The 24,497-nt window shown below is 34.4% G+C and overlaps 1 protein-coding gene across 1 annotated transcript in view; it reads left to right on the forward strand.

Moving 5' to 3' along the window:
* Positions 1-1,091: 1,091 nt before the first annotated feature.
* Positions 1,092-24,497, forward strand: part of LOC121392514 (sushi, von Willebrand factor type A, EGF and pentraxin domain-containing protein 1-like) — a 28,339-nt gene continuing 4,933 nt past the window's right edge. Inside the window, exons 1-14 of the mRNA XM_041523701.1 lie at positions 1,092-1,361; positions 1,690-1,888; positions 5,784-5,924; positions 7,563-7,692; positions 11,325-11,452; positions 11,968-12,147; positions 12,520-12,702; positions 13,806-14,057; positions 14,557-14,763; positions 15,394-15,588; positions 16,307-16,533; positions 19,058-19,313; positions 22,062-22,223; positions 22,700-22,861. Coding sequence (XP_041379635.1) covers positions 1,269-1,361; positions 1,690-1,888; positions 5,784-5,924; positions 7,563-7,692; positions 11,325-11,452; positions 11,968-12,147; positions 12,520-12,702; positions 13,806-14,057; positions 14,557-14,763; positions 15,394-15,588; positions 16,307-16,533; positions 19,058-19,313; positions 22,062-22,223; positions 22,700-22,861 — 2,515 coding nt within the window. The 5' untranslated portion in view covers positions 1,092-1,268. The remainder of the gene's footprint in view (positions 1,362-1,689; positions 1,889-5,783; positions 5,925-7,562; positions 7,693-11,324; positions 11,453-11,967; positions 12,148-12,519; positions 12,703-13,805; positions 14,058-14,556; positions 14,764-15,393; positions 15,589-16,306; positions 16,534-19,057; positions 19,314-22,061; positions 22,224-22,699; positions 22,862-24,497) is intronic.

Below are 24,497 nucleotides of genomic sequence, written 5' to 3' on the forward strand. Positions count from 1 at the left end.
GTTAGGTTATTACCAGAGTGTGTTTCGGTATCGTCAGTATTAAACCGGCCTCGGTGGCGTAGTGGTTAGGCCATCGGTCTACAGGTTGGTAGGTACTGGGTTCGGATCCCAGTCGAGGCATTGGATTTTTAATCCAGATACCGACTCCAAACCCTGAGTGAGTGCTCCGCAAGGCTCAATGGGTAGGTGTAAACCACTTGCACCGACCAGTGATCCATAACTGGTTCAACAAAGGCCATAGTTTGTGCTATCCTGCCTGTGGGAAGCGCAAATAAAAGATCCCTTGCTGCCTGTCGTAAAAGAGTAGCCTATGTGGCGACAGCGGGTTTCCTCTAAAAATCTGTGTGGTCCTTAACCATATGTCTGATGCCATATAACCGTAAATAAAATGTGTTGAGTGTGTCGTTAAATAAATAAAACACTTCTTTCGTCAGTATTATATAGAACGAATAAAACTTACATTACGCGAGCCTTTGTCGAGAATGACACATACGTTGTATTTCTAATATATGACATTGACCATACTGAAACTCACGAGGATAATAAATATAATTAATATCAAGCTTAATACAAAAATATTAATTTACATCTAATTTGCATCTAATTTTCAACGTTATCAAATTCTGAAAGTAAGTAATCTCTGAAATAAAATAACATTTTATTAAATTAGATACGCTACTCATTATATGATAAAAACTAATATGAATGAATCAAAATACAGATCGGTTGTTGGGTGTCAAACAAAGATAAGTGTACGAATATGTTTATCTACGGCAAACACAACATTTATATTCTTATGTAAACCCACAGGAGCTGTGGAAAAAGTACAATACAATTTCAAAAGTAAGGTAAGAATATTTTAAATCTTTGTAGAGAAAAATGTTATAATTAATATTTGTATGAATTTTAAAAGATTCTGATATATTTCTGTTTCAAAATATATCTTTTCTCGTTAACAGAATGAATACACACACACGCACGCACGCACGCACACACGTACACACGCACACACACACACAAGCACACACGCACGCATGTACGCACATACACACGCACACACACACACACACACACACACACTCACACTGTTACCCTATACGTCACACCAGAAGGGATGTTTAATTAAAATGTCCTACAAATCAAACAGTATACAAAAACCCTGAGTGAGTGTATTACAAGAAAGAGAGGGAGAGAGATGGTCATTTTCAAACCAGTAACATTTGTTCACTTGCAAGCCGTTGTTTTTTCTCTTCTTTTTTTTCCAGACGATGCATTATTTGAAGGTTTTTTGTTTGGCGTATCTCTTATGTGTGCAGCTGACTACAAGTGTTGATTTGCTGTCAGAAATCAAACAGACTATTGTGAGTAAAATGTTGTGGATAATAGCTGCTGTTTTATTTATATTTAAATTTATTTATGTTTATATTTAAATTAATACCATACGTGCAAATATTATATACAATAAACATATTGTATTTTCAGCAAGCAGTAGCTGTGTTTAAAGTGTTAGTGGAATGAGATAATAATTTGTTCATTGAGGATGACTACTGTGGTGAAAACAGAACACTACTTAAATCTACTGTGACAGTGGCATTATTTTACAGTCGTTTGTTCTCGTCAACATTTAAACATAAAAAAGGAAATAAATACCACAGACTACAAATGATTGAATCATCTTTCATGTTGCAGAACCATGTTAAACGTCAACATCACGAGAAAGGCTGCACAGCTCTTCAGGAATCAACGAGCTGCACACTTCCTGCTGCTGCTGAAGAAACTCGTTCTGTAGATACGGACAAATCTGCTTTACCTCATAACACTGAATGTGTCACATACGACGGCTGTTACACCTGCATGGAAGGATCCTGGGTGACGTCATCGTGTCCAGGTATGGTTAATATAAAGTGTATTCAACTTGAAATAATAAACGTGTAATCAATTTGTACATGATGCTAATTTAAAGATTATTCATAGCAAAGATGATATTTTAAAACTTAAAGTGACACACCCTAGTTGTTAACCACTACGACGTATTTGTCACTATTAGGGCGAACTGAAATCAGACATTACTTAGATTTTGTTGTTTAGATTATCCATTTCCGTACATCCAAAATATGTCTGGTCATTCTGGTGTTTCTAATACCACTGAATGTATTTTTCATAGTTTTAAAAACGCACGTCTTTCTGAGAAGTAACGAATATGGAGACACGATCTAGTCTATTCTTTAAGAGTGTTTCTGTCTGAGAAGCAACGATTATGGAGACAAGATCTAGTCTATTCTTTAAGAGTGTTTCTCTCTGAGAAGTAACGAATATGGAGACAAGATCTAGTCTATTCTTTAAGAGCGTTTCTCTCTGAGAAGTAACGAATATGGAGAGAAGATCTAGTCTATTCTTTAAGAGCGTTTCTCTCTGAGAAGTAACGAATATGGAGACAAGATCTAGTATATTCTTTAAGAGCGTTTCTGTCTGAGAAGCAACGAATATGGAGACAAGATCTAGTCTATTCTTTACGAGCGTTTCTCTCTGAGAAGCAACGAATATGGAGACAAGATCTAGTCTATTCTTTAAGAGTGTTTCTCTCTGAGAAGTAACGAATATGGAGACAAAATCTAGTCTATTCTTTAAGAGCGTTTCTCTCTGAGAAGTAACGAATATGGAGACAAGATCTAGTCTATTCTTTAAGAGTGTTTGCCCGTTTCAACGTCAGAGACTCTTGTTTCACTTTATTGAAACTTTATCCAGATGTGTTAAATGTTTGTAGATTAAACAAACTTAGTGTCCATATTCACAGACTGAAACTAGGGTCTGCGACTTTATCAGTACATAACACACACAGCCTCAGTCCTGTTTGTCTGTAAAGATCATTGACCAAATTCACACAACAAACATTGACACTTTAAGAGTATATGGCACACGCAGCGTCAGCCCTGTTTGTCTGTAAAGATCATTGACCAAATTCACACTCTCAGAAGTAACGAGTATGAGACAACAAACATTGAAACTTTAAGAGTATATGGCACACGCAGCGTCAGCCCTGTTTGTCTGTAAAGATCATTGACCAAATTCACACAACAAACATTGACACTTTAAGAGTATATGGCACACGCAGCGTCAGCCCTGTTTGTCTGTAAAGATCATTGACCAAATTCACACAACAAACATTGACACTTTAAGAGTATATGGCACACGCAGCGTCAGCCCTGTTTGTCTGTAAAGATCATTGACCAAATTCACACAACAAACATTGAAACTTTAAGAGTACATGACGCACGCAGCCTCAGCCCTGTTTGTCTGTAAATACCATTGGCCAAATTCACACAACAAATATTGAAACTTTAACAGTACATGACGCACGCAGCCTCAGCCCTGTTTGTCTGTAAAGGTCATTGGCCAAATTCACACAACAAACATTGAAACTTTAACAGTACATGACGCACGCAGCCTCAGCCCTGTTTGTCTGTGAAGGTCATTGGCCAAATTCACACAACAAACATTGAAACTTTAACTGTACATGACGCACGCAGCCTCAGCCCTGTTTGTCTGTGAAGGTCATTGGCCAAATTCACACAACAAACATTGAAACTTTAACTGTACATGACACACGCAGCCTCAGCCCTGTTTCTATGTTTACAAGTAGTTTGGTATCTATTCTATGCAGAAAAGTACATTAATATTGGAGATGGGTCACGGTGAGTACAAAATAAAACGCTTTAATTAGATTCGAACTGTATCATGTGTATTGTTTGTAACCACAACAGTTTTTCATATAAAATTTGAATTTATCCTGCAATCATTACATGTATATTTAAGATATGATAACTAAATAAATATCTCTATTTCGGTCAATAACCAAAAATGTAGACTTTTTGGAAGGAACTACTTTTTCACTAGTTACGATCAATAAAGGAATGTTGAATTTTTGAAAGTTACTTATTATTTATTTTCCAATTTATTGTTTTGAATTTTGATATCCGTTTTGAAATTATTATTATTATTATTTTTTAAAATAAGAAATACATTATTACTATTATTTATGAACTATTTAGTTTTGGTGTACAGATATTGTAGGCGATAAGGCATTAAACACGTATGGACATACTATTCCAGAAAAAAGCCGGTAAAGTTGTGAAATTAAACAGTTCATTTCATTCATTTATATCCATTGCAGGATAAATAAGATAATTGGTTACTGTCTTATGATCTCGGCTTTATCCTGCTCATGGTCAGGTCGAATTGCAAATACCGCTCCGCGGGGCCTCGGACATTAACCATTCTAACCGTCGCAGAATAAAGCCGATATCTTAAGACAGTAACCAGTTATTTACGTTTTATGTGCTAACTACATTTTGTTTACAAAATTCACAATTAGAAAAATCGAAATGTATTTAAATACTTTTTTCATCCTTACAGTGATCCACATTCCATAATTTCTCCATTTTCTGTGAAAATAGCTACCAAACATACATAAATCATATATCGGCCAAACATATGACTGGACAAGGTCAATCTTTATTTATGCTGATGACACCGCAGTTTGTTTTTCTTGAGAAAATGCTTCGGATTTACAGACTATGTTAAATAATCTGTATGAATATTGTACTAAGTGGAATTTGAATATTAAAAGTGGAATTTGAATATTAATATTAACAATACAAAAATAGTTGTATTTAGGAAAGAGGTCATTTAGCACAAAACGAAAAGTGGTTTTATAATGGTGCGAATTTAAAGGTTGTTGATTGTTTCAGCTACCTAGGTGTTTGTTTTTATTATAATGAAAGACCAATTTACCCAATCCATGTATGCTAGTTTTAACACATCCTCGAAATGTTTTATATAGAAATATCTTCATATCTTTATATCTTTGTCTGTGTTGATAATTTGTTTGCAGTATTATTTACAAAAATATATTGCTTCGAAATATAAACACACATTATGTAAATATAGACTAACTGCACACAGCCTTGCTATAGAAACGGGCAGATATAATAATACTGAAAGATCAGAACGACTCTTTAATTTGTGCAACATGGATGCAGTTGAAGATGAGTTCCACTTCATATTAGTTTGTCCATTTTATAGGACTTTGAGAGGCAGATATATTAAACCATATTATTATGCCTGACTATCTTCACTCAAACTAATAAAATTACTGCCCATTAATAACGTAAAGCAGTTAACACAATTGTGTAAATATCTATTAGCAGCAACAGAACAGAGAAAAGATAATTTATAATAAATATACGTATCACTCCCCACAATATACTGCAATGTATTATTATGTGATAAATATATAACTATATGGTGGATTATAGATAATGTATTATGTGTATGTATAATTATGTGATAAATATGGATAATGTATTATGTGTATGTATAATTATGTGATAAATATGGATAATGTATTATGTGTATGTATACTTATGTGATAAATATGGATAATGTATTATGTGTATGTATACTTATGAGATATATATCTATATTATAAATAAGGTATATGTGTGTGCCTATGAACTGTATGTTTACGGCGAATAAATTATTTTTAATATTACTACTTAAATGTAACGGTGTTTATGAATTTGGTCTCTAGACCACAGCTTATAAAATTGCAAAGTCCAGAATCAATCAATGAGTTTAACTATAAATACATTCTATTTGCACTGGATACTACTTTATTAAAGCATTGAGTCGGGTACACATAAATATTACAATTTATGTTAATATAGTTTGTAACTATTAAATGTTTGTAACACTATCTTTCTGTGTACCTCGATTGTTTGAAGAAGAACAACACCATCGAGGGAAACGTGCTATTGTTGCAACTATTGCTGCTGTGGTTGGAATTGTTAGCGGCATTGTGGGAATTATCCAGGCAGGAGTTGAAATATATTGCAAATTCTTCTGCAAAGGTGATGATGGAGAAGGTATGTCATTATAAAAATTATATTTTCATTTGATGCATAGTTTAGTAACCTACGGATAATTCAGCACCACTGAGTTCTGCATTCTTCATGTTTAGAATGTTCAAACCAGTCGTATAATGGCAGTGCCCCTATACACAAAGCAGCGTGTATCGTCCTGAGAGTGACATGTTGCCTATAGTATAGACAACGCAATCGGCAGTTCTTCTTCAAGGAGGCATTCACGAGCTTGTTATAACACCATTTAGACTCTCTCTCTCTCTCTCTCTCTCTCTCTCTCTCTCTCTCTCTCTCTCTCTCTCTCTCTCTCTCTCTCTCTCTCTCTCTCTTTTGAGCTGTTCCTATTTAGAATGTTGTTACTATTTTGTCGTTCAGATCTGCATTTCATAGAGTAATACAATACATCCCGTCCCAACCAATGCACCACAACTGGTGTATAAAAGGCCAACATGTGCTATCATGTCTGTGGGAAAGTGCATGTAAAATAGCCATCGCTACTAATGAAAACTTGTAGCAGGTTCCCTCTAAGACTATATATGGGAATTATGAAATGTTTAACATTTGGCCAATGGTCAATACACCGATGTGTTCTAGTCATGTCGTGAAGGAAAACGTAAAGGCGTCGCCTTGCTAGAGTCTGGTCTATCATGCCTTTTCGATTGTGTGCACAAATATGATTATGATCATTCAGATTAGGGATCAAGCTGCATAATATTTCAAAAATTAAAATAAAACTGATGAATTCAATGTCACGGAGTCAAGGGAGATAAATCAAATTCGAGATACATACTGTTCAGTAGTAATAGACACATGCAACTCATCGTAATGACGTGAAGCCATCACTACTTTGTCAAAACAGACATTTGACTCTGTTCTATGCAGGGGTGGGACGTAGCCCAGCGGTAAAGCGTCCGCATGATGCGCGATCGGTTTAGGATCGATCCCCGTCGGAGGACCCACTGGGCGATTTCTCACTCCAGCCAGTGCACTACGACTGGCGTATCAAACACCGTGGTATGTGCTACCCTGTCTGTGGGATGGTATATATAAAATATCCCTTGCTACTAATGGAACGAAAATGTATCGATTTCCTTTCTAAGACTATATTTCGAAATTACCAAATGTCTGACATCCAATAGCCGATAATTAGCAAATCAATGTGCTCTATTGGTGTCGTTAAACAAAACAAACGAACAGACAGTTTTGTGCTTGTTGTTCATATTTATGCTAATATAAAGTCAAGCACTGGTTTGGTTTGAAGGACGCTACACTTCCTCTCTGAGCGTGGCGGCGCATCCACGCTAGGATAGAGTCGGTAGTCAAACAAGAACCCAGTACCTTCCAGCTATAAGCCTGTTGACTTATCTCACTATCGGTAATAGAATAGGATAGTATAGAACAGAATCAAATAGAACAGAATCGAATCGATTCGAGAATAGAATAGAATAGAATAGATTAGATCAGAACAGAATAGAATAGATTTAACGACAGACCAGCATGAAAAATACATCGGATATTTGGTGTCAAACTATGGTAAATGTAAACAGTAAATGATGAACCACATCAATATAAAATTATATCGGTAATAGTGTAATGTTACACGGAATATGTGAGCTTGTTTTTCTATCTTGTTTTCTGTAGAATACAGGCCGCCACAGTTTACCAGCTGTGATGGGCCTGCCTCCCCAATCAATACTCCGAGTGGAGAACGAGCGGCGGTTGTGACGTGGCAGAAGCCAGCGTACCAGGAAGGAAATGCCGGAGAACCAAAGTAAGAGATTACAGAAATACAGACGTTTCTCATTAAAACTATTAGTGTATTCACAACTGAACCCTCATCACCGAATACAATAACCCAAAACCAAGCAACAAACCAAATCGAAAATCAATAGCAAAAACAAAGGGACAAAAGGACAGGGAAAGAAAGAACATTTTAAATAAATACTGCATTGACTTCCACTGGCATAGTTAGTTATCACGTTGCTTTTGTCTCAGAAACAAAAATGAAAATAAAAACCTAAATAAATAACTTGCAGCATACATTTCTGATGGGTCACCTATGGGTTTTATAAATAAACCATTTACTCTTGTAATATTGCAGGTTAAAGTGATTTGCTGGACAGAAAAACAGAACACAATATTAATAATAATAATGTACTATAACATTTATGTCTGTATCTGTCTGTAATTATTTGGCTGAAGAATTGTTGAAATAGTCAATCGGCAAAATGACATGTTTTATTATGACAGGTCATACTTTATAAAAGGGGCGAGGTATATTAGACGGCTCGCCTAAGATTCCATGGATTGAAGTTCCGTTAGCCCTCCATGGACTCGGGGTTTCCTCACCCCGGCCAGTGCCCCACAAAGTTCCCCGTCCCAAACATTGCCTCATGACTAACACATCAACGATATACATGTTGATATACATACTCAGATGCCGTTCAATAAAATACTCTCTCATTTCTTTTCTATGCTAGCACGTGTGTGGAGATACATCCTGTTTTGTTTTAATATAATGTAAAAGATACCCTTTAAAACATCTGAAATATATCATCCAAAGATCTCAATTGATCTTAAAATAAACATTGCACTAGAGCTTGCACTGTATCATGGACTACCGACATGGTCTCACGAACCAGGACTATGTTGTTGTTGTGGGTTTTTTAAAATAATTGTTTACATAAATAGTTTATTACCCCAGAAATATGTTATGATAGTGCCAGGGTTGGAGCCCTGAATTCACTACCTTACAAAGTACATAGCAAACAATATACTAATATATAAAAAAGGAGCAGTGACAAAAGTGGAAATAAAAAGAAGATTGAAAAGAGAAAACCTAAAATGAAGTTATAGATATACTTCCAAACTGGCTTCATACTTAAAATTATACACATAACAAAAGTACTAAGTGTCTCAGTTGTGGCCTTCTAGAACCTTTAACCATAGTTCCCAATTGTCGTCGAAATCTGTATGTAAACAGGTTTTGTAAGATATGCATTTTTCTATTTGTAACTTATCTTTAATAAAATTGTTACCAGTTTCCAGTTACCAGTTTCATTTAGTGTACTTTTTTGTAATTTCGATTTGTATATGTAATATTTTACGTTAACAATTAACCAGTTTACAAATATATGTTTACTATTTATAATTCCAAATAAGATTGTGTTCCTATTCAACTGGGTATAATCACCTTTTTGTAATAACCATTTTTCTATAATACTCCAGAGGTCAACGACTTTAGGACAGTCACAAAATAGATGCTATAGTGTTTCTGGTTCATGTGAAAAAAAGTTACACATACTAGAATCAATCAGTTTTATTTTATGTTAAAAGGTATTTGTTGGTATAATTCTATGTAAAATCGAGTACTGAAACCACAACAGCGTTGGGTCTTTTAAAGAGCAAAATGGTAATCTATAATATTTCGCCCATAATGAAGAGGTAAAATCACACCCTTCCGCTGAATATTTCATTTGTGATGTAGGAACTATAGATGATTTATTTAGTAGTTTGTAAAAAAAGTTTTACTTCCCAACTGGTCTTTTAGAAAGAATTTAATTTTCGATGGAAATATTGGATTTTTGCCTAAATTGAATGTTTGGTTATTTGTATTTATTATATCACGCATAAAGGATTTGACAGCCGTTAACAACGAGGTATATTCTAAAAAAATTGACCTTATGTTATATTTTGCTTAAAAGGTATCAAAGTTCATGTATCGTCCTTCGTCATCTAATAAATCTTGTATAAATAATATACCTTTTTCAATATAGTGTTTATAAAATATTGTTTTTTTTGTCTATTAATATGTTATTATTATACCAAATATTAGAACTTAACAAATCATCTTATTAAAGCTGCGTTTTTGTTAAAGTGTTAGCCAGCTATTTTATACATCTTTCCAAAACAAATTATGTATGTCCGTTTTCTTAATTTGAACAAGATTATCCCCATATATTATTAATTGTTTAGTTGTTAAGCCTGTTGCAGATTGAAAGAGAGCTGTCCAATTGGATCGTGATAGAAATAATTTTCTTATCCAAGTCAATTTCAGTGCTGTTGTAAAATTTATAACGTCTAACATTTTAATACCCCCAAACTGGTAATTTTGCATTAAAACTTCACGTTTAATTTTAACAATTTTATTGATGGATTTGGTAATGAAATTAATAAATGTATTATTTTGGAAATAATGAGAGTTTTTACAACAACAATTCTGCCCATAACTGTAATTGTTCTTGTTTTATCGTGTTTTTCATTTCAAGTATTTTTGGTTCAATATTTTGCAAAATCGTTTTTTCCAAGTTAAGCGAAAATTTTACACCTAATAAAGTGAAGTGTTCCTCTCCCCATTGTAGCTTCCACTTTGCTGGATGGAAAACCTCCTTTGAAATATTTTACTTTCTATCCATATAATTTGAGATTTAGAATAGTTTATTTTCAAGCCAGAAACATCTGCATATATATGTAATATTTTTAATATACTGTCCAGGGATTCAGGTGATCCATCTAAAATAGTTTGTATCATCTACATATTGAGATATAATATAACTTTCCCCATCTATATCTATACCTTTAACGTCGTTAGAGTTTCTAATTAGTATTGCTGATATTTCGGAGCATATTATGAAGATATAAGGGGATAGCGGATCACCGTGTCTACATCCTCGTTCTAGATTAAAACTCTGTGATAAAAATCCATTTTGTAATATTCTGGACACTGAGTTATTATAAACAGTTTTTATCTAATCTTTTTATTGAAGATTTAAAGTTAAAGATATCTAAAGATTGTTCAATAAAACGCCAGGAGACTGAATCAAAAGCTTTCTCAAAATCCACTAATACTAACATCCCTGGTATTTTATGGTATTCAGTATATTGCATTATATCAGGACTATGTATACAGTGTTCATTTTTTGATCCACGAACCAGGGCTATGTTTGTACACAGTGTTCATGTTTTGATCATGAACCAGGGCTATGTTTGTGTATAGTGTTCATGTTTTGATCACGAACCAGGGCTATGTTTGTATACAGTGTTCATGTTTTGATCCACGAACCAGGGCTATGTTTGTATATAGTGTTCATGTTTTGATCACGAACCAGGGCTATGTTTGTATACAGTGCTCATGTTTTGATCCACGAACCAGGGCTATGTTTGTATACAGTGTTCATGTTTTGATCACGAACCAGGGCTATGTTTGTATACGGTGTTCATGTTTTGATCCACGAACCAGGGTTATGTTTGTATATAGTGTTCATGTTTTGATCACGAACCAGGGCTATGTTTGTATACAGTGTTCATGTTTTGATCCACGAACCAGGGCTATTTTTGTATACGGTTTTCATGTTTTGATCACGAACAATGGCTATTTTTGTATACGGTCTTTTCTCGTTTTAGACTGATGCTTGTGTCCACGTCAGGAGACTCTGGAAACACCTTTGAAGCTGGGTACTACACGATAACCTATCACCTCGTGGACAACCAGGGCTATAAAGATTCGTGCTCTTTCTCATTCCAAGTAAAAGGTAAGTTATTGGTATAAATAAAAATAAGTGAGGTACTAACTATAGTATTTGAACGTCTTCTGCTGTATGTTTTACGTTTATTCTACTCAAACAAATCAAACTGCGCATAATTCATAGTTAACATATGTGTCCAAAGCTGCTACACCTGTCCAGTGAGTGACGGCAACAGGTTTTATCTCTCATCCGTGTTCTGCATTCGCTGTCGGGCCAAAACCAGAAAAAGGACAAGCTGCACGTTTCGGATTTAACTTTGATTACGATAATTCCGTCCACAGAGAATTGTGGAGAACATTAAATTTTTAGTGTCAGCTCGCATACGTATTCAGTGTTCAGTTTAAGGCTTGAGGTACCTTGGACTTTAACCTCACAGGTGATGTTTGTTATTCCTTTACCTTTATTTAAAAATATCAGTCTAAGAAGAGAGAAGTGTCTGGTGATATTTTGTAAATATATGTATATTATATTACGATAAATAGATATAAATGACGATAACCGACTACTTTGTGTTATTTTAGTACGGACATGTCCTTGGCCTGGATATTTACCAAATGGACAGATCGTGTGCGGTAGTGGCGACATTATGTATGGTGACAAGTGTCAGGTATCTTGCAACCAAGGATATCACCTGGAGGGACTGTCTACCATCACGTGTGAAGCCAATGAGAACTTCAACGCTGATTTACCTACCTGTCAGCGTACGTACATAGAGTTCACAATGTTAATAGTCTAACGTTGACGCTAAGCGTTGTTACAAAAATGTGTGTACCTACGTATGCGCGTGAGTTTACATGGCATTATGTACACGTATGTGTATGTGCATATTTTTATTTACTGGTTGTTTGTTTAATTTTATTATTATTATTATTATTATTATTATTATTATTATTATTAAATCTATTTTATTTATTTATTTATTTATTAATTTAATTTAATTTTATTTTATTTATTTATATATTTATTTATTTATTATTTTATTTTATTTTATTTTATTTTATTTTATTTTATTTTATTTTATTTTATTTATTTTATTTTATTTTATTTATTTATGACAATTTATGTATTTTCAGCAAAGCAGTGTCCAGTATTGGGAACTCCACCTCATTCTACTGACTTCAGCTGTACTGACGGCGACAACTACAACAGCGTGTGCACGTTGACCTGTGATTCAGCTGCTGGGTTCTCCAGTTCCCCCAGACTCACTATATGTCAAGAAGACACGAACTGGCTTCAACCAGTGCCACGGTGTAAAGGTATGATCGTTTATAATCTAGCCATACCAATCCCACTGTTCAGGTGTGAGTGTGTATGTTTTCTAACAGGACAGTAGCCAGTGGCAGTCAGCAATACCCAGAAACTCGGAAACTTTAGGATTATTTTGTTTTTGTTACAAGTGTGTTCTGTTAGGATTATGTTATTTTTGTTACAAGTGTGTTCTGTTAGTATTATACTATTTGTGTTACAAGTGTGTTTTGTTAGGATTATACTATTTGTGTTACAAGTGTGTTTTGTTAGGATTATACTATTTGTGTTACAAGTGTGTTCTGTTAGGATTATATTATTTGTGTTACAAGTGTGTTCTGTTAGGATTATACAATTTGTATTACAAGTGTGTTCTGTTAGGATTATGCAATTTTTGTTAACGTGTGTTCCGTGCAGGTGAGTTATACCCCTTTGCTTAATGGCAATGTATTTACTAAATGTGCCCTTTTTATTTTATATTATTTTATTTTATTTTATTTTACTTTAGTTTAGTTTAGGTTGGTTTGGTGGGAGGTTACTTCTTTTTTCTTTTATTTATCTTTTTATTTACTAAATTTGTCCTTTATATTTTATTTTGTTTTGTTTTATTTTAATTTTTTTTTTTTTTTTTTTTAATTTACACTTATTTTTTTTAGTTTTTTTTTTTTTTATCGTTTAAAAATGTATATTTTTTACTTGGTTGTTTGATCTTTAGTTGCCATTTTTCTTTTTTTTCTGTTTTGTTTTTGCGTTGTTTTGTTCTTTTTAAGCGAGGTTTGTTGCAGTACAAAACTAACCGTATTGTATTTTGTTTGTGTTTTACAGAGATGATTTTACAAAAATGCTTAGTCCTAGATGTAGTTAAACAAATATGTTGAAAAAGACAATATAGTGTTATAACTATATTACAATAATGCAACATCCACAAGGTTTTTTTCATCTTTTTAAGTTGAAAAGTTGGTCTGTTTAATTTTAGTTTAAAATAATTTATTTTATATGCCGATATATGCTTTACATCGGAATTCATTTCATAAGGTCATTACGCCATTATGTTTTACATACATTTGTAGATTAAAACTTAACTTGCCTTATGTAAATCATGTTTTTGTGTCAGATACCCTAAAACCAGAATTCACAAACTGTCCATCACAAGCTATCCAAGCCTATGCAGACAGAGGTAAAACAACGGCCGTTGTTATATGGAAACCTCCAATAGCATCTGACAACTCTGGGAATGTGACAGTGGAGCAGGTTGCTGGACTCCAACCTGGCCAGACGTTCAATGAAGGAAGCAGCATGATAAAATACACCGCCACAGACCCATCAGGACAAAAGGCGTATTGTATCTTTGCTGTGAATGTCGTCAGTGAGTGATTACAGTATTCAACCGCTTGGCTATGATAATGCATTTAATATCTTCACTCTGTAAATACTTAACAAGAGTGATATAGAAACTACAATATACAGTCACAGATCATGTTTAACTACTGGCAACTGATAGCATACGATGTCTATAAAGGTAATAGAAAATCATCAAATTAATTTTCAGTCGATATATCAAATAAATAAATAAATGGACCGATTTTCCAGTCAATTTTTAATATGACTGATATGTATATATAATACAGTTAATAGCATCACGTTGGGGTTTTCTAGTTTACCTTTTAGAACTTTGTGTGCCTGCTAGTATGAATCATACTAATTTAATTTACCTTTGAATTAATATAGGCAACAGATATATTACTTAGGAGAAAAAGACCAACATGACGCATGTTGTTTCAATCCTCAACCATTAAAGTAGCATTCCGTACGCGTATTTATGTTCATTTGCGATTATAACAGAATCATGTGTTGTGATATTGTAGCAATATCTTGTGAACTACCCAGCTTCAGTGACGACAACCTGATGTTCGACTGCACTCACGGATACAGATATGGATCACAGTGTACTGTTTCCTGCAAGGCGGGACTTCCACTGAACGGAACTAACACCATCGTCTGTGAGAAGGACAACTCACTCTCACCAGTCACATACTGGGACTTGGGAGGCGGAATTCCACCATACTGCATCAGTAAGCTTCGAAAACATGTACCTATACATTGCAGATATACTCGTGCACATATATAGTGTTCGACTGTATACTGTGTTGACAAAGATTTGCATGCTAACTGACTGGACGAGACGTGTGTTCATAACTGAATGTCCTGCTATTGACGTATAATTAGGGGTCAGTTACTAAATACAAATATATCGACGTCTGGTTTAGTGTATTTCTCTTACACAAATAATACTGTTTTAGGTTTGTAGCTATTTGGTTGTTTGTTCGGACGCTACCGAAGGGACAGGATATACTCACATTTTGCGAATACATCGTATCATCACTGTTATGACAGTGATTAATGAATGCACGTCATGACAAGTGTTCTTATTCTAATGATCTCTGCCCGGTGCTAGTTTTGATTTAGTAAACCAGTCTTCGAGTGGCAGTCCTCTTTGTTTTGTCCAACAGGGATGAAATCTTCGTTAAACGATTTCCTCTGGAGTGTCTGTCCTCCTGTAGACGAGACACTAGATAGAGATTCATGGAATCAACCCCTATTTTGCCAAATGCCTATTCGACTCTGCATTAATGCAGAGATACGGGCCTGATCACATATTTCGGTTTAGTTGTTCATAGTTCTTTACAATTTCATAATTTTAGAGCGACCATGTGCTGTCCTGACTGCCCCAAAGCATGGCGCACTATCGTGTGACAACAACATGGGTGGGTCTTTCTGCACCATGTCGTGTGAGGCCAACTGGGACATACCTCGTTCAGCTATATCCGTGTCTATGTATACATGTGGATGGGCAAAGGGTAACTGGATTCCAACAGCTGATGTTCCAGACTGCACTGGTGAATATTTAATGCATTGTGCATACTATTTTTTTTTATTGGAATAGTTACAGAAAGTACGAATTTGTTTATTAATAACATTAAAATATTTTTCAAGTTATATTTCACAGTGCTTAAGATAATAGATGAATTCATATTATGGTTATCTTGTCACTACAGCTTATGTATCATGTTCCTCATATGCCGTTATGTAACGGCCTGAGCGTAATACAGTTCTGTTCTGTTTGTCTATCAATGAGATAATTATAAATTATTATTAAAACATTTCAGTATAGGTTTACTTATATCTGGCAGCCACTGCTTGTATTGGCAGATTGTGATGACTGGATAAGAACAGTCATACCTTGGTACTAATATAATTTAACTTATGTCACATACACATGGGTATCATATTTACAGATACATCGCAGAACTGTTCCCTTGACTATGGTAATTCCACAATGTAGTAGAAATAAAAGCAATTAAGAAAAAATATCTTTGTTAACCTTTACTCCATAAAGTCTATATATCTCGTCATTAACTGGTTATTCTCTATATAAATATTTCTCAAACCTCATAGGTTAATACATGTCGTAGTGACTACATTCTCTTTGTTAACCATTACAGTATCAAGTCTATATATCACGTCACTAACTGGTTATTCTCTATATAAATATTTCTCAAATCCCAAGGGTTAATATATGTCGTAGTGACCGAAATTACTTTGATTTTGTTTCAGCGAAACACGTGGCAAACCGTCTGCGATTGAAATCTGAACTGAATTACTACTCTGGTAACTGCAGCGACCCCAGTACTCTGGCGGAAATCAAACAGAAGTTTGTATTGGTTTTAGATAACAGTGGGTTGTGGACTGACGGATGTCCATGCACTGTGGAGGACGTCACTGTGATTTGTGGCGAGGCTCGGAGGAGAAGGAGGAGGAGGGGTGTCGATATACACGAAGATGTAATATTATTATGTCATTTAATTCAGTGGTGGTGCGAATCATCATCAATCATGTCACGTATATTTTAGAAAATTAGCATTGGTAGATGAGTTGTCAAGCTTGCATATTATTTGATACATAATATGCCCTAATCAGAACAATAGTGTTAACATATCCATATCTGAAATAGTTCTCACGATAGGTTCCACCACAAGGACATGGTATGCTCACCTTTTGTGATATGCTGGACTTCCATTACTAACAACATATATGTCAGATTTGGGGATAGGACATATAGCAGGCACTGACGGGGACTGAGATCGAGGGCTCAAAACAATGTTTCTAGGGGGTTCGGGGGTATGCTCCCCTATAAATTTTGAAAACTAGTTGTCCTGAAATACAATTTCCTGCATTCTACAAGTAACATTCATCTCTGCCTTAAAGGGACATTCCTGAGTTTGCTGCAATTTTTAAGATATTATCGACTAACAGAGACTTTTTAACGATTGTAATTATATATCAAATATATTTTTCTGCATAAAATATTAGTGGCTGTATAATAAATGTGTTTATGATCGTTCTAATATTTGTACTACGTTAAATTTCTTTTTATTTCCTAAAATATTGTTTTTTCGTACGTACGAAATTATTTGAAGACAAAATCCAATTTGGGCTTCTTACAAATATTAAGACGATCAGAAACACATTTAATATAAAGACACTGATATTCTAAACAAGAAAATATATTTAATATGTAAGTTTAATCGTAGAAATATTTTATTAGTTGGAAACATCTTACAATGGAGCAAACTCAGGAATGTCCCTTTAAGTTTTACTACCAATAATATTTTTTATTCAGAATTATTGAGGGCTCCCCACACCACTGCTACGCCATGCCTGTATAGACACAAAATAGGAATCTCCAACCAGCTGTGCATACTATTCGCCGAATGGTTTCTCTGTGCATATGAATAAGAATTTCTAACTAATCTGATTAATGAAAAAAAAAGGAATCTGGCTAAAACTTTTAACTTTACTTTGCGTTATATTGATGAACTTATACCATTGAATAACAGCAGGATTGCGAGTTACCTTCCATCGATTTACATACAATAGTAAGGAATAAATAAAAGCAACATATGAAGGTATGAAATCAGTTTCCTACCAAGATTTATGCATATAGATTCAAAGCAACACTGGTCTCTAAACTAAGCGTATGACAAAAGGGATGACTTTATTTTTCCAATAGTCAATTTCCCTTTATGTCGAACAATATACCTTCTGTGGTGGCAGTATTCATGACGGTTGCCACCGGTAGGGTAGAATATGCTCACCTTCGCGGACACCAGATACCATCATTGTTATGACAGTAATTCATGAGTGCATGTCATTACAACTGTACATATTTGGATGAGCTCTGTCCTGTGCTAGTTTTGAGTTAGTAAACTAGTCTGGGGGTGGAGGCTCCAGTAAAGGATCTCCTCGTTTTGGCGGTGTAAACTAGAGGGGTGGAGGCTCCAGTAAAGGATCTCCTGGGGAGTGGCTGTCCTCATATAGACGAGACACTAGATAGAGATTCTATCTGCCAAATATCCATTCAACTCTGCATTGAGCAGATATTAATGACAATGTATTACAGTTTTGTCGTTCAGATTTGACTAATACATTGTACAATATTGTTTTAACAGTGATTCATGAGTGGCTGGTATAAAATTGTCAAAATTCTGCTGGGCAGGTTAAAACTCGTTTTATCAGTTTTGAGGAGTGGTTGCCCCTATGGAACGAAATGTCTAGTTGCGTCACCAGGGACAGACGAAATTAGTTAGGAAGGTGTAAAAGATCCCCATTCTATCAAAACAAATATATTTTCTTTCTTTTTGTTTTGAATTCTTCACCTTGAAATTTTTTTTTTATGTACTAGTTTGGTTCAAAGATGATTAAGTTTTGTCGTTTAGATTTATAAATAATAACATTGTAATAAATAATTTTTAGATTTGTTTTAACAATTAATAACATTTTACCTTGTGTGCATGTATCATTTAGTCACCGTTGTGTTTAATTTTATCACTTTCTTGTAGATATAAAACTGTTGGGTATGATATTTTAAGGTGACACAAGACAATATGGCGTGCATCATAATAATTTGGTATTGCTAAATTATAGACAATAACGTGGACCTTATAGAAGTATCTTTGTTTAGTTTTTTTGTTTTTTAAAGAAAATATGTTTTCTTATTGGACTCAGTAAAATGCATACGGTGCTCCTTAACGTGTTTACTTCGCAGTTAATCAAAACATGTTAGAATTGTCTTCCATCACGTGCAGTAAAGATCTGGTTGGTGTGTGTGTGTGTGTGTGTGTGTGTGTGTGTGTGTGTGTGTGTGTGTGTTTGTATGTTTGTGTGTGTTGGGGGGGGGGGGTCTTGTTTCTTTTTCTTTTTTATCTCTCTTTTGTTAACATGAATGGTGTAGTTGTGAAGGTTCCTACATAAAACGTTTACTAGTCTGTCATTAAATTTAATTATTCACTGATTTTTACTTGACAGAAAGTTGAGAAACGATCAACAGTGCCTGCAGCTATTATAACATGGCACTGGGCTGTGCCCATTCAAAATGGCTCCATTAGTTCTGCAGACGAGCAGCTTATTGCACGTGCTGAACGAATGTTCAGTCTTGTACGAAATAATCAGCTGGACATTGGTGTTGCTGGCTTTGAGGTCAAACCTGGATCCTTTGGCTATGGCGAATCAAACCTTGTCTGTCCTCCAGGATATTTAGGAACCTACAGGACAGGAACTTGCTGTAAGTGGACGGAACCTTTAATTACACATTTCACTTAGCTGTATGTATGTTTTCTTCTCCGCACCAGCAATCTAGTCTGGCAGAAGAAAACAGATATATTTTAGTTCTCCTCTGTCGCAAAAGAGCTTGATGTGTTGGGTAATACCGATGGGCCGGCCAGATTGTCTCATTCCTTCACAGGTTTGACATCTTTTGTTCTGTCTTCCAGTCCACAGCTGTATTTTGGTGAAGGATGAAATCACCTAATTAGACCCACATAGGTCACAACTCACTGAGTTATATAAAAGATGCTGCCAATTCTGATCAGAATATACTCTTACATTTTACTTGATATAGAACGTACTTATTTGTTAGTTTTAAATGCAATATGCATGCTTCATGTTATTCGTGACTTACTTTATATTATTAGTCCCCTACCGGTTAAAACACAGGGGACTATAGGTTTCTTCTCCATCCTTCTGTCTGTCTGTCTGTCTGTCTGTCCATCTGTCTGTCCTACATATGTTTTCCGGAGGTTTTTTTCCAGAAGGGTTTGACAAATGGAGCTGACTGAAATTTTGAGTATAGCTCTATCATGTACTGTTACAGATCATGTGTGACTTTCATGGCGATGTAATCATATTTGACGGAGTTATGGCCCTTGAATGTAGGCAATGTGAAAATTGGTTTTCCGGACTTCGTTTTTAGAAGGCCTTGAGATATTGAACTGAAATTTTGTATATAGATTCATCATGTACAGTTACAGATAACGTTTACCTTCCATGCCAATTTACCCATTTTGAACAGAGATATGGCCCTTGAACTTAGGATGTATAAACATTTGTTATCCGCACTTTTGTTTTGCAATACCTGAAAATACTGAGCTAAAATTTTGTATATAGCTCTATCATATACTGCTACTGATCAAGTTTAACTTTTATGGTTATTTACACACTTTTCTCGGATGTTTGTTCCGTGAATGTAGGAGATTGTTGAGGCAGGTAGGGGACGTGTACTGCTTTAGCAGTACTCTCAAAATGCTTGTTGATTATCCTGTTGGTGAAATAATATATCTGCAAATATTCACATGCAAAACATTTACTTAATTGTTATAGATATAGTAACATGAGTTATTATTCTAACATAACATGTTTCAGTCATTGAATAATAATTTCTAAAATAAGTGTTCATTATTTTTTATTTATAAATTACTATTCCGATTTGTTTTTGTTCACCTCAAGGTTATGACCCCCACTTACATCTTGGACCCAACCACTAGCGAATTCAGAAGTTGTGCTCAAAATGAGACGTGCCTGAATTTTAATTGGATACATTGCAGGTTAATACAGTTTAATACAGGTTAATGCAAGTTAATACAGTCCATCGGTCAATCTATTGTGATACCACATGTTATCATTACAGTTATATTTTTGACTGTGTAGCCTACTTAAATTTTATAAATGAATGAATTGGCACCCCAGCACAAAAATACATATCGGTTATTGGGTGTCAAAAAAGGTAAGTACAGTGGACTCTGTCTAAACGGATTCTGTGTAATCCGGATCTCTGCGTAAACCGGTCCATTTCTAAAGCTCCGTCCAGCTACCGTTTATCTCTTAGGTATAAATCTCTGTCTAATCCGTAATCTGTCTACTCCGGACTCCGGATCAAAAATCAAGAACAGAAGAACCATTCATGTATTAATTACCTCCGTCTACACCGGACTGGGATTTGACTGAACGACGGGCTGCTTAATTAGTGAACAATGATAGTCAATTGTCAAATAAACAGGACGCCGTCGCAATATCAAATACAAAATGTAATCGCACTCTTGTGAAGTTTACTCTTATTGCGATAGGCCGTGAGATCAATCGGATTAATATTAGTGTGTGTGTGTGTGTGTGTGTGTGTGTGTGTGTGTGTGTGTGTGTGTGTGTGTGTGTGTGTGTATTTTGTGTTGTCTTATTTCATTTATAACGGCAACGTATCGAACTTTCGTTAGAAACTAAAGTCAAATTAATACAAGAATTTGATTCAAATCCATAGTCAAAACAGAAAGATTTAGCAAAAATGTTTTAATTCGTACGTGCGAATAAATAATGTTTTAGGAAATAAAATGAAATTTAACCTAGTAAAAATATTAGAACGACCAGAAACACGTTTAAAGTTCTGCCACTAATATTTTATGCAGAAAAAAAGAAAAGTCTGTTAGTCGATAACATCTTAAAAATTGCAGCAAACTCAGAAATATCCCTTTAAGTATATGTTTTATCTCTATTGCAAGTCTGGCTTGTATGACTGTGTTTCCCAACCATCCATGGGTTCAAATGTCATTGTTGATCGCGATCGCAAATGTCATTGTTGATCATTCAAGAACCATAACTGTGGATGAACTCTGTCTAAACCGGTCCTCTATTTAACCGGACTATTTCGACGGTACGAAGTGAGTCCGTTTTAGACAGAGTCCACTGTATATGGATATAATAACATATAATAACATTTATATGCTTTTGTACATCCCATATTGTAAAGAGCTGTGGGGAAAAGTACAATACAATAAAAAAAAATATCAAGATATGTATATTTTAAAACTTTGTATAGGAATCAAAGTGTTTACATTTGATATTTATTTGCTTGTTGGAAGCATTATGAATATATTTAATGCAGATACTATTAACGTACGAACATCAGCTTAAACACAAAATTGTAATTTCACCTTGTGTTAGGTATTAAATGTATGTTTAAATAAATGTGGTTCATATTGGTCAGCTCCATGTCCAGCTGGTATGATGTACAGTAAGACGGCCAATGACTGTGTTCGCTGTCCTCTTGGAACCTACCAAGATGAGGAGGGTCAGTTCCAGTGTAAGCCGTGTCCTCGTGGCTTCAAAACAATCGTCGGTGGGGCAAGAACACAGGACAAATGCATTGGTTAGTTCAATATGTGTTGGCAATCATTGCATCACATCATCATCATCATGACGCTACGTTATTGTTTGTGTCATAATGTTTTAATGAATTTACTATAAATAATGTTACAGATATATCCAGTTTGAATGACAATGGAGCAAAGATATGTTTGTGTTACATTATATTGGAGAATTCATACAATATTCAAAATGACTCCAAAATATCTACTTACGTGCATTGTAATTGTTTTTATTCTAGAATACATAACGAGACGAGGTTTTGGTTTTACTGGAACATTCCTTTGACTGATAGCATAGTTATATTCAAAGATTGTTAAATAGTGACAACAAAAACTGTATTGTATTCATTAACATTATTTCATCTTTTAGATATGTGAATGCTTGCAACATATATGCAGGTTTATAACCATATACATGTTTACGATATCACATTACTCTCCCCACTAAATATGAAATGAAGCGTAATTTCGGTTTCAGAGCTGTGTGCAGCAGGTCATTATTCTAACAGCAGCGTTGTGCCATGTGATGCTTGTCCTGTTGGCAAATATCAGCCGGATGCTGGGTCTTCAGCTTGTTTATCCTGTGATTTTGGCACCACAACGTCTGGAACTGCCAGCACAAGTGCAAGTGCATGTCAATGTAAGAACTTAAGAAAACATACTCCAATATTAGATTCAGCACACTCTAAAACATACTCTATCCAATATGATAAGAGAAATGGCCATGCTCTTTGCTTTCCAAAATGAATATGTATAAACAATACTGTACATAGTCCTTCTTATACACTACCTTTACATAATGTGTGTGTGTATATATATATATATATATATATATATATATATATATATATATATATATATATATATATATGTGTGTGTGTGTGTGTGTGTGTATATATGTATATATGTATGTATGTATGTATGTATATATATATATATATATAAGAGAGAGAGAGAGAGAGAGAGAGAGAGAGAGAGGGGGCGGGGGAGATTGTGAAAAATATCAAATAATTTGATTACACTGGATATGCTATATATAGAGGATTCGTCACGAGTATTTTTTAATATGGAAAATATCAACCGAGTCTATGTTAGCCTCGACAAATACTGATTAACTAGACGATGTTGATATTTTACATATTAAAAAACTCGAGTAGCGAATTCTATTTATCCTATAGCACTTCTAAAATAACATTTTAATAAAAAATTTAGTAAATCACAGTACTAAAGCCATAGGTAACATGACGTCATCACGACTAGCACAAATTAGTTTGAAGTCAGGTACTTTAAGTAAATCTTTGAAAACGTTACGCTCAGGTATGCAAATGGTCCATGCACAGCAACGCATTACCTAGGTACTTTGCAAATTTGCATGCCATTATTAACCGGGTTAATATACTAAATTATCACATGGGTTTATGACATGGATACCTTTGGTAAGTTATAGGATAACTATAACTATATATATATATATATATATATATATATATATATATATATATATATATATATATATATATATATATATATATATATATATATATATATATAGATGGATGGATGGATGGATGGATGGATGGATGGATATATATATATATATATATATATATATATATAGAATATATATATATATATATATATATATATATATATATATATGTATATATATATCCAGCAATCACTGTATACATTGGCAAGATATGATGACTAGATAAATCTCTATATTTTCGGTCACTGACTAAAAATATAGGTCACGTGATATAAGCCCGACTCGACTCGAGTATTTCAGCGTAGATTTTCCATAAACATACTCTTTAAATCATTTGTTGAAGTACAGTAAATACAAATAACGTTTAGTTTTGCGATAACAATACAACATTTTTGTATTTATTTATGAATTAAAGTTAAGAAACGCTTTTATAATGTGACAGAATGTAGCTAGCTTCTTACAAATAATGAATTTTTTTTTAAATAATGACGTCATACGGCAAAAGCCTTGCTATGTTGACAATACTCGATTTGCGTACACAAAACTGGTATAAATAATGTTTTTCCGAATATTCCTGTAGGAGTGCAGGATAAAAGAAATAACTGGTTACTATCTTAAGATATCCGCTTTATACTGCTCAGGTCGGCAGAGCCTGGCTGCATTCGCCATTCTAACCTTCGCAGGATAAAACAAATATCTTAAGACAGTAACCATATATATATATGTTACGTATGAAAGAAAATTATTTTAACATTGATGTTTTCTCACTTGTTATTTAATTTTCTTC

This window comes from Gigantopelta aegis, unplaced genomic scaffold, assembly GCF_016097555.1.
Source record: "Gigantopelta aegis isolate Gae_Host unplaced genomic scaffold, Gae_host_genome ctg4000_pilon_pilon, whole genome shotgun sequence".
Taxonomy (NCBI): domain Eukaryota; kingdom Metazoa; phylum Mollusca; class Gastropoda; order Neomphalida; family Peltospiridae; genus Gigantopelta; species Gigantopelta aegis.